Raw genomic sequence first — 11,687 nt, 5'->3', positions numbered from 1 at the left:
TTGAGCACTTTTCAGATTAGAATTTTATCATTTGTAATTCATAAAGTATCTAAATGTAGATGCAAACTAACAAATCACAGTATTAAGTAATGACATCCTCAAAGTATTCATGAATATAAAACTGGCAATTAACTTGTTACCTTTATTTTAATACTTCAAGTGCATGTTGTTGATAATACTTCAGCTTCTTCAGCAGTTTGGATGTATTTTTCCTGCTGTTCCAGGCAGCCATCAGACTGAATTCATTCCTACACAACATGAATATAAACCAGCCATCTCTTGACAGGTGCTTGAATTGTACCATCCATCACTGAGGACATGTCAGATTGATTTAAAAATCTGCTCGGCTTTACTGAACCGACAGGAATGTTGGCAGACTGGATACTTGTTAGACAGGATTAGAGTCTGAGGTTTGATTTATAGACCTGATGGAAGCCAACAGAGGGAAAAAAACACCTGGAAATCCAACTGTGCACAATGTGTCATCAGCAACGTAAAGCACGTGAGTCTTTATTAAAGAGCTGAAACCTGCACCAATATGGTCCTTCAGGTTGCAGCCAACTCTGCCACCTGCTGGACAAACATGCAAGTACAAGACGAGATCTAATTTTAGAATTCTTTTCATATAATCATTCATAATCATGTCTCAAAACAGACACACACAGTTGCTGCATTAATCGAAACACTTTGGCCTCCTGCACATCAAATGTGTCCAACACAGGTTTCTTCACTTGTTTTTATACAGTGTGAGGATTACCTAAATAAATCCATTACTGACACAGGGAAAGATATTTTTAAGGCCTTTGTTTAACAGGTCAGTCCTTTCACATCGGCCTGTGTACAACAGGATGTATGAACCTGCTCAACATGACAGTCTGTTGGAGAATCATTGTACAGAACAACAGCGAGGTTCAAGCTGCTGCGTTCAGTCGCTTCCCGCCTGCTTCTTCTTCTCGGCCAGTTCGTCTATCTGCTTTTGCCGCCTCTCCAGCACCTCCATCCTCTTGGCGAGGTTGCGTTCACGCTCCTGAGCCCTGAGCTCAGCTATGTCCTCGAAGAACAAGTGCCTGAAGGATGGAGAGAGCAATAAACTGTCAGGAAAATTCACAGTTTAACATCACTCACTGACACTGCTAAATCCTTCCATTGAAGTAACATCAGCCTGATGCCAAGCTAAACAATAAATCTATTTCAATTTGGAGTTACGATTTCATACAATCAAATTTATGTATCACAGAAGCTGCAATTTTGGATGATATGCTATCCACCACATCGGTTCAAGGATTTAAACTGATTTTAGAAGTGTATGCTATTTCATGTGGTAATGAAAACTTGACTTTAAAACATCATATTGCAGAAAAAAAATTGGAATATCTGTATGAAACATCAAATATTTTGATTACAATTTTCCTAACTTTTTCAGTAAGTTTAATATCGACTGCTTATGAAATGACACTGACATCTACAACTGAGGGAAGTGTTGAAAACACACCAAAAAAAATAATCAACAACATGTACTTTTAAGGGACACAAATTATATTTAATATAGCTTCAGTGGAAACAAAGTGTAGGTCTGAAATACTGCTCAGTGCAACACTAAATTTCACTTCTAATTACTATTTAGTTGAGATATTATGTTCTGGGACTTTATTAGTGAACCCTTTCCCCTCACCTGCATCTGCATCTTCATCTTTTAATGACTGATTAGAGGGTTGGTCACCCCAATTACTATTAAATAAAATTACTATGAAAAATTTAAGTGAGCTATTATTATTATTATTATTATTATTATTATTATTATAAGATATACAAATCTCAGTCCACCTGGTAGCTGATTATAGCTGAAAATCATCATAAATAACGCCCTTTACTCCAAGGCTTACACTTTAAATTCATTTTACTCTAGAATAATTTAAGAATTGTTCATCTATCAAGCTATAATCTTAAGTATGTGGGCCAAGCTCTCACTGTGTCAAGATTCCAGCAAAACCTCTGCATGCAATACAAACATTATCAGCTTGGGAAAGGTGTAAATGTGATATTTGAAGGTGAACAGGTGCATAAAAATGCCTCATACCTATTGACGAAAGCAGTAGCCAGCCCAACAATCAGCGTCCCAAACAGAATGGGTTTGGTTAAACGCTTTACAGCTGACAGCTTGTGTTGCTTCATTGTAGATAAATATCCGTGAGGAGGCTGAATGCCGGAAAACACACAGAAAATGAACCTACATGAGTTTGGTAGCTGACCTTTCCACAGATCACAAGCTGAGGTAACAGTTCAGACACTCCTCCATGTCCTGCAGATTGTCACGTACACAAACACTTCCGTTCGCGCTGACGTCACGTCCGTCCCCAGAGTTAAGGGGAATATTTTAAGACACATTTTAAATTTTGTTATTGCTTTTTACATTTCTTTTTGTTTATTTTTTTTCTCTTTGTTTGTGGCTGAGTTTACTGAATATTTTATTTTAAAACTCACATCGATTAAGCGGAACCCTACTCGTACCCGCGCAGTTCCACGGACGTATTTTGGAGACGGAACAAACCGGGAAACACGCGACAACCTTCGGTTGTTTTTTTGACCGTTTTTTTGGTTTTTTTTTTGTATAAGGTGGTGGAAGTGAAGAGTGAAACTGATGCTAGAAGATGTGGAGGAAAAGCTCAGCTGAAAGCTCCGACCGGTTTGAATATTTACAGACTTTGGTCACTGAGTTTCAGGACACCGACAGTGATGGTGAGGAAGATTTCATTTCAGGGTTTCACTGATTTGTGCTGAAAACACTCATTCTCTAAAAAAGCTGCTGAGAGTTATGGTGGAGGTATCTGTAAATGAACAAGCCGTTAGTTGTAATATTTAAAGGCACAGCCCGACATATAAATAGAAATTCTAAGATTCTCAAGTTAATTAGGCTACAGAGCTGCTGCCACAAAAGACTGATAGTTTTAGACATTAACAGATAAACTGAGCTAATACAAAGGACATCTGATGCAAAAGTTCTGTAATAAGTCCTCCTTTCAGTTTGTGTTGTTGTTGAACTGTTTGCTCTGCAAGGAAAAGGGTTGTGATGCTGGGTTTGTTTTGTTTAGCTCTTTCTCACTGTGTTTGATTATATTACAGTCATTCAAGGGTTTTTCTTCATTTGTACAACTTCTTCTTAGTGCTGATTTTTCATGTCAAATTTAACTCTAATTCTATATCAGAATCAGAAATACTTTATTGATCAACTAGGGGAAATAGCTTTCTGTTACAGGTGCTCTCATTCAAAAGTCCTAAGAGAAATAGGAAAGTATAAAACATAATAAAAAATATAGACATAAGTATGAGTATAAAATAAAATATATCTAAACACAAAATTTAAATGTACATTCTACTCTTGTAGTATATAAAGTGCAATAATAATGCTACTATTTACCTACAGTTGAATTTTGGATGATTGCACATGGAAATAGTTATTGGCCAATAATAAAAGTGTCTGACACTCAGAGTGAAGAGTTGTGTAGTCTGATGCCACAGACAGAAATGACTTCCTGTGGCGGTCTGTGGTGCATTTTGGTGAAATCAGTCTTGCACTGAAAGTACTCCTGTAGCTGATCAGTACATCGTGGAGTGGGTGTGACATGTAGTTCAAGATGACATGCAGCTTGGACAGCATCCTCCTCTCCGACACCTCCGTCGGAGAGTCTAGCTTCACTCCCACAACGTCACTGGCCTTGCGAATCAGTCTGTTCAGTCTTGGTGTCAGCTACCCTCCATATGTGGACATGCCTGCAGCTTATGTGGTGCAGAAGTTACTGGGTGTGTCTTAAATTAGTGGCAAAAAAATATTTCTTATAGAGGAGAACATAGCTGCTGATTTCTTCATCATTTGCCTGAAGTTTCCTTTAAAAAAAAAATGTAAGGAGGATTATTGATATGATAAAGTATATCTAGTACACTGAGTAGTACATACTTGGTACACAGTGTGTGAATGAATACAACATTTATAACAGGAACATAAGAAATATGATTTGCTATATCTAACATCAAGATAAAACTAAAGTTTGTTGTCAGACTTAATTTGTTTACATTGATTTTGATCTTTTCATTTCATCCCTGCTGTTTAAATGGCATTGTAGTGCATACTGGGTGTTTAATATTCATGTTTACATGTTAAATTCTGGTAATGCTTTTTAACATACAGAGAAATATTTCTGTGTGTATGATAAAAAGAAAGGAATGAAATTAATGTTCAAATTGTACGTGTAAGTTTAAATGTAAAAGTTAAGACACTACAATGTTATTTAGTAAATTTGCCTGACTAATTTAAGTAAGACTTATGCCATACCCTAGTTCCCACTTGTAAAATGAACTTTTCAGCGCCTCCCGGTGGATTAAATATGCACCATTTCTGTACTACAGCCTCTCCTGACCAACATATGAGCTGATACCAGTATGTTGGTGATCAGTGCATCTAATTTAAATGAACTTGTTCCGGTATTTATTCAGCTTTTTAACTCTATAAATCTTTTGTCTACATCAGAGGCGAAGGAGCAGGTGCTGGCTAACTTGGCCAACTTTGCTTATGACCCAAAGAACATGGATTATCTGAGGGAGCTGCAGGTGGCCGACCTCTTCCTGGACATGTTGACTGAGGAGAACGAGAACTTTGTGGAGTTTGGCATGGGTAAGCATCACACCCACAGAAACTATAAATCCTCATCACTCCTGTGTCATGAATGTCACAACGCTAACTCGTCTCTTTGTGTTGCATGTCCTCAGGTGGGCTGTGTAACCTCAGCATGGACCCTGGATGCAGAGACGTCATCCTGCAGAGCGACGGGATCAGTTTAGTCACAAACCGTCTGGCTAGTCAGAGGGAAGAGACTGTTCTGTCGGCCGTCACCACCCTCATGAACCTCGTAACTCCATCGTCCCGCTCTCAGATCACAGATCCAGCCATCCTGCAGTGCATGCTGCGCTTCTCCCTCTCAGAGAGCCCTCGACTGCGCAACCTGGCCGCTGTCTTCCTGCAGGACGTCTGCAGCGAGGAGCAGGTGAGCCGAGCCGAGCAGCAGATGAAGGTTCAACAGACGGCGGTCGGCATCCCGCTGCCGAAGGACTGATCCACAGCGAGGAGCTGCTGAATGTAAGTTCATGAGTTTTCTCTTTATTTTACACAATGTGGCCAAACGTTTATGGACCAACATTACACGCACACATGTAGCTGTAAAGGCATCTCCTTCTAAAACAAATCATCTGCTGCTGTTACAGCCTCAGCTCCTCCAGATGTCTGTACTATGAAGCAGAATGTGGGTTTAGGGAGGTAACAAGCAGGGTGGCTGTGGCTCAGGTGGTAGAGCGGTTGTCCTCTGATTGTAAAGTTGGTGGTTCGATCCCCCGCCCCTCCACATTTGAAGTGTCTTTGGGCAAGACACTGAACTTGAAGTTCCTCCCAACTCCGATAACGCTCTCAGCTCCTCTCACTATCCTCTGCAGGGCTTTTCTGTCTGACACACTGCAGCTGGAGCATCATGTTGAGATGCAGTATGTCAGAACGCTCTCCACCACACCTCTGTAAAAAGTCCTGAGGATTCTGGTAGGGTGATAGGCTTGTTTCAGCTTCCTCAGGAAATGCAGTCTCTGCTGGGACTGACTGCCAATGGCAGGCAGCACCTTGCATGGCAGCTCTGTTGCCATTGGTGTATGAATGTGTGTGAATATGGGTAAATGAGAAACACATTGTAAAGCGCTTTGAGTGCTGCTAAGGTAGAAAAGCGCTATATAAATGCAGACCATTTACCATGTAATGTCAGGTTTATCCTCAGATTGTTTTTCATACCTATTACAAATTGCAAAGCAACAGTTGACAGACTTCACATTTGAGAAAAAAAGCTTAATTTTCAGTCTACAGCTCTTATTACTCAAATTAAGTTCCAATAAGTTTAATTAAAATGAGCGTCATTTTGCCACAGAATCATGATTTAGTATTCATATATTTATATTCAGCATCAGCGGTTGCACAGTGGAGAGAATGGAGAACATCAAGTTCCTCGGAGTGCAGATCTCACAGGACCTGAGCTGGAATAAGAGCATCACAGCGATCATCAAACAGTCCCAGCAGAGACTGCATTTCCTGAGAAAGCTGAAACAAGCGTCTCTCCCTGCCGGCATCCTCAGGACTTTTTACAGAGGTGTGGTGGAGAGCGTTCTGACACACTACATCTCAGCATGGTGCTCCAGCTGCAGTGTGTCAGACAGAAAAGCCCTGCAGAGGATAGTGAGAGGAGCTGAGAGGGTCATCGGAGTTTCCCGTACAAGAACTTTTCCAGAGTCACTGCAGGAGCAGAGTACTGAACATTGTCAGGGACTCCTCACAGCCTCTCCATGAACTGTTTGAACTGCTACCATCAGGCAAACGTTTCTGGACCATTAATGGTAGAACCTCCAGAATGATCAACAGCTTCAATCCACAAGCTGTCAGAATGCTGAACTGCTGATGTAGATATGCAAACACTTGTTTAAATTGCTTTAAGTTATTGGATCCTGAAGAAACACTCTTTCATCTTGCCTGTACTACTGTGTATGTACAGCAAAATGACAATAAACTTGGTTTGATTTAATCTGCAGTACCAGCAGTGTAAAACAGACTGTGCACCAAATCAGGACCAAGTATAAAAACAGTGGGATTGGTAACATAGACAGTGCTGCCTCAGCTGAGAGTCTGTGTCGCTCATAGAGAACATGGTCAGGAACAGAACTGGTGAAAGGTTGGAGCGTCTTGATTTAAACCGATTAAACCCCAAACTAATCTCCTCCAGAGCAGCATCAGTTACCGTGGCGATCTAGCCGGTTAAAAGAGAGCATCCTTTAGGTTTTAGGCTCAACACACCTCACTAACCCTCTAATCTCGCTTCATATGACACCCGTCTGGCTGCAGCTGCAAGTTCTGACTCTGCACATTGTAGTTTTCAAGTTGTTCTGCTGGTCCACATAGCTTTGGTCGCATTGTGTGTTCTGTATTTCCCTCCTGTGCTTGAATCTCAGTGCTGTGCTCTTTCTGACCACCTGAGGGAGACTCGGTAACTTGTGTTAAAGTGAACGACTCTTCTGCAGCTTTTGGCAGCACACAGTCGGACTGACTGAGAGATTAATACAATTAATCCTAATTGTACAAAAGCAGCATGTTAACAGTGTAATTTTGAAACCTCCAAACCAAAGTCTTGAGTGTAGAGAGAGAAACAGACTCGCTCGCTGGCGTCTCGTTACCTGTTTTCCCACAAAAATGTACATTCCTTTGGCTTTCAAGTGATTTCCTAAAACCCAGGGCGGCCGCTGGAGCGCGTTACAGCCAACTCCTGCGCCTGGCACTCTCAGGAAGAATACCATGTCCTGAAACATTTAATCCAAACCCAAAATATGTCAAATAAAAACTGCTAAGTAAACTTTGAGGTTCCTACTTAAGAGCCAGGAGCACCGTTTGTTTTCTTCTGGGCTTTTAGGAGCTATTTCTGGGCCGAGTCCTTCAGGTCTAGACAGGAGACGACATCCGATCCTGCAGCCCAGCGTCAGGTGGACTGCACATGTAGCCGCTCAGGAAATTCTTTACAGCTTCCAGTGTGTGTCCACGATACCCGCTCACTTTAAAGTTCTCTTTTTTTTCCACAACCTGGATCCGTGTGAGTGTTTCTGAAAGGCATTTCAAGGGCTTAAGAGGCTGCACCTGCCACCGAGATCAATAAAAATCCCTTCGTTCTTCCCGTAAAAAGAGAAACACCCACGGCTGGTTTGAACAATGTGAAGAGTTTATTTCAAGTTGATATAAAAAAATATTTTCATAGCTTTCTGCAGGATAAAAAGTCCTGCGTGGTTGAACACAGTGAACAAGTTGTCCGCTCACAGCAGCCTCGCAGGACATCCACCCACAGAGCTGAGCAGACGGAGCCTGAAGCATAAAACTGCTGCCATCCTGTTGGCTTTTTCCTATTGTTAACAAATCTCATGAAAAGACTCAAACCAGTGTTGCACGATTGAACCAACTTGACCTTTGCAGAGAAAGAAACAACTAAAATTACTTTTACTTTAATCTGCCTTTAAATATTTTCCAGATTTTCTCCTCACTCAATTCAAAACCCACTGATTTCTCATAAAAACATAAAATTTTTATTTCATTATTTTAAAAAAGGCTTAAATTCACAAGAGAATCAAGCCTGTTGCAGGTTAAAAAAAAACAAAAAACTAATTCTGAGATCATAAAATTGTACATTTGAACAAAAAAAATCTGAAATTCTTAGAGATCAGAGCCTCAAATTTACAAGAAAATCACATTTTTTTCTCCTAATTTTTTTTATTTTTGGAAATCTACCACTTTAACCTCCAAAACAATGAGTTGATTGATTGATTAAAGTTGAGACTTTAATCTTTTTTCTCACAAATTTATGACTTTAATCTCTGAGAATATCATTTATTTTTCTCAAATTTGTGCTTTCTCTTGTAAATGTACCACTTTAATCTCTGATCATTTCTAAAGTTGTTTTTAAAAAATCTTAAATTTACAGTTTTCATCTCAGAATATCCAAACATTCTTTTCTCTAAAATTAGTGACTAAAATCAGATACTTTGACCTTTTTCTATATTAAATTACAGCATCGGCATAGTTTACAAAATAATGATTTGATAATCTTTTTTTTCCCACTTTAATCCTAGAACGGTTAAATTTTTGCTCTTAAATTTAAGTTTTGTTTTTTCCACTTTAACTTCAGAGAATTTGAGCATTTTTTATCTGTTAAATTTGGAGGTTTCGCAATAAATTAGTCCCTTTAATCTGAGAGATTGTCGCAGTTTGTTTCCCTCTTAACTTTGTGATTTTTCTTGTAAATTCACCACTTTAATCTAAAAGAATTATGACTTTATAATCTCAGAATATCTGAGTTTTTTCCTCTAAAATGTGTGTTTTTTTTTTCTCAAAGTGTGACTCCCCTCCAGCAGCTCTGTCGTATTTCTTTTCTGCTGTAGTAACGTCTCCTACACGAGTAAACACTGTGTTCGTTGGACTATTTTCTAGGACGGATTAAAGCACATTTGTTGTTTTGGTGCGTATTTACAGCAGCTGGATGGTGTAAAATACTTGTTGGTCTTTTCATGTGATTTGTAGACAGTTAACCCTTTAACTGCTGGTGACAGGAGGAGACACACAACCAGCAAACTCAGACTGTCTGTTGTTCTGATGGTCGGTTGTGTGAATCCCGACTGGACTTTTTGATATGCGATACCTGCCCATATATATATGATATATATAGTAACTGAATTCTCTCCATACACAAGTGGAGCTTTTCATTTTCATTTCTTCTGTTGCAGCAGCTTCTCAGCCTCCTCACGAAGTTTGTGTTTCTGGATCTGAGGAGAGGAAGAGGACGATTAATTCCGGTGAGTTAATACTGAATTAAACTACACAAAAACTAAAAAAATCTCAGTCGTTTGAGAGCTGGCTCACTCTGATATCAAATATAATTATCCATCTATTCTGTCTTTGGGGCTTTTTATCATCTGATTAACAGTATGAAAGGATTTTTTTTGTTGTTTTTTTTTTTAACCCAAACCAACAATCAGTGTTTCTCAAAGCCCTCAAATGTCTTGTTTTGTTCACAACACAAAGACGTTCAGTTTACTGTCACAGAGAACATAAATATTCACATTTAAGAAGCTGCAATCAGAGAAGTTTTCTTTTAAAAGATGTACTCATATCAAATAGTTATCGAAATAGTTCACAATTTGTTGGATTTTAATTAAAAATACAACTTAATCGTTGCAGCTCAAGTTCGCTTTATCTTCTTGTTTAAAACGTTATTTTGATGTTCTCTCGTGTGTTTTTATGGTATATTAGAGACACTAAAAGCTTAAGCAAAACAGACGTGGTGTTTATCTCACTAGATTAGCCAAAAAAAGTCGGTTTCTCAATTGATGTGTCGTGATTCTGCAAATTAAAATCTACAGACGCAGCTACACATGGCTCATTATTAGTGAGAAGTACTTTCAAGTTTTTTTCAACCCGTTTTGATGTCTACAAACTGTGTGAAAAGCTGGAAACAGCAGATTTTTGGGGTATTTTTCTGCCACGTTTCTACATCTTATTATTATATTTGATCCCTATCGGAGGGAGTCTTAAAGCGAGGGTGTGGTTTTATCTGATTTGCCGCCCTTCTGGCTTCGTCTAACGGGAGTCGTTGTGCGTGCAGACGAGCTAATAGCTGCCCTTCCCTCCTGTCTGGGGGCGTTCAGGGCCGAACTGTTCAAACACAACCACCGTGTCTACTGCAAACTATTCTAAACTGCATCCCAGGAGGGTAAGGCAAGAAGCCGAGGGGAGGGGGATCAGCTAAATTATCACAGCTGCTGCTAACTGTACATCTGCTTCTCACTCTGGATGCATCTGTAAACCCCATTTGTCGCAACTTTCTGCTTTTTTTTACGAGCTCGGCGCAGAAGCCACAGTTTTGGGGGGAAATTACCTTTCCAGTGACGGTGAGCGGGTAGGTGCTCACAAACAGAACGTAGCGAGGGATCTTGAAGTGAGAGATCTGAAGGGAGAAAATGAAGAGATACTGAGCAGATCCGTCCAAAGCTGCAGCACAAGTCGAGCTGAAATATTAAAGAAAATCTGCCAAACCTGTCCTTTGCAGTAATCTTTGATTTCTTGTACAGTACAGTCGACTCCATCCACCAGCCGGATGCAGGCGCAGACCTCCTCACCCATACGAGCATCTTCGACGCCGACCACCTGAGCGGCACAGAGAAAGCATGCAGCGGTGATGGATTTAAAGAGACTGACTTTCACAACAGTAACTGAACTTACAAGGAGAGAACTGGACTGCTCAAGTGCACAGAGGCCAAAATAGCAGCAAAATATGGACAATAAACGGCTCTGAACACACATTAAAGTACCGAAAGACAACGCAAAAACCAAGAACCTTTAAGTTCATGCACAGCTTTTCATGTTTTATAAATTCTGGTTTAAACTTGTCTGTACTTCTGCTGAAGTTGTCTCTAATTGTATTTATTTTCTACTTTATCTGTGATTTTCTGTTTTTATTTTAATGCACCATGTGAAGCACTTTAAAACGCCTTTGTGTGTGAAACGTGCTGTGAAAATAAACGTTCCTCTCCGCTTGTAAGTTAGAAAGTACATTAAATAGAAAGTTCCAGTTGGCAGCACACATTAAAAGAATTTAAAAGTGTTAAATCCAGATCTTTTGACACTTTTCTGTTATTTTCCAAGCAAAAGTTTAGCTGACCTAAACTCAACATCAGAATGAATATGGAGCTTTATTGCAGCACGTTAATTCTTTTCTAAAGAATAAGTTGAACTTCACTTGCAGTTAAAACACACTTGATCTGGTTTGTCACTGACATGTTTAAAGGAAACCTGAATATTTGTGTTTTTGCATTTTCATTTACTGCTCTGCTGGTGTAATTTCCTCTTCTGTATTGTTATTTTTAGAGTGAATTGTGCCAAAAAAATAAAGTTTTCTTACTACTAGAAGTTAACACAAGTCATTTCTGTGTATAAATGTATTTAAATATACGAATAAGAAAAACAAAATTATAAAAAAAAGTTTGCAATTTGAAAATATCATTTAAAAAGACGTTCAGATTGAGAATTTACACACATTTTGTTCAATATGTTCAACTGTTAGAGCTGCCAAGAAACA

General features: G+C 39.4%; 2 protein-coding genes across 3 annotated transcripts; one reads left to right on the top strand and one right to left on the bottom strand.

Annotated features, from left to right (window-relative positions):
• Window positions 1–2,598: 2,598 nt before the first annotated feature.
• Window positions 2,599–9,378, top strand: armc7 (armadillo repeat containing 7). Of its 2 annotated transcripts, none has more exons than XM_008277746.1 (4): window positions 2,599–2,736; window positions 4,523–4,666; window positions 4,762–5,128; window positions 9,340–9,378. In XM_008277746.1, the coding sequence occupies exons 1-3, from the start codon at window positions 2,649–2,651 to the stop codon at window positions 5,103–5,105; spliced, it is 576 nt and encodes a 191-aa protein (XP_008275968.1). In that variant the 5' UTR covers window positions 2,599–2,648; the 3' UTR covers window positions 5,106–5,128; window positions 9,340–9,378. The 2 variants fall into 2 exon arrangements, with proteins under 2 accessions (XP_008275968.1, XP_008275967.1); XM_008277745.1 differs by having other exon boundaries at window positions 9,337–9,372.
• LOC103354398 (acyl-CoA synthetase family member 2, mitochondrial-like) lies at window positions 8,330–11,522 on the bottom strand. The gene is made up of 3 exons (XM_008277747.1): window positions 10,646–11,522; window positions 10,488–10,556; window positions 8,330–9,375 (listed from the first exon to the last, which is right to left on the bottom strand). The coding sequence occupies exons 1-3, from the start codon at window positions 10,910–10,912 to the stop codon at window positions 9,319–9,321; spliced, it is 393 nt and encodes a 130-aa protein (XP_008275969.1). The 5' UTR covers window positions 10,913–11,522; the 3' UTR covers window positions 8,330–9,318.
• Window positions 11,523–11,687: the final 165 nt, after the last annotated feature.

Source organism: Stegastes partitus, unplaced genomic scaffold, assembly GCF_000690725.1.
Source record: "Stegastes partitus isolate 25-593 unplaced genomic scaffold, Stegastes_partitus-1.0.2 Scaffold107, whole genome shotgun sequence".
NCBI lineage: Eukaryota > Metazoa > Chordata > Actinopteri > Pomacentridae > Stegastes > Stegastes partitus.
The sequence above is the reverse complement of the archived record's forward strand: the minus strand, read 5'-3'. Positions and strand labels throughout refer to the sequence as shown.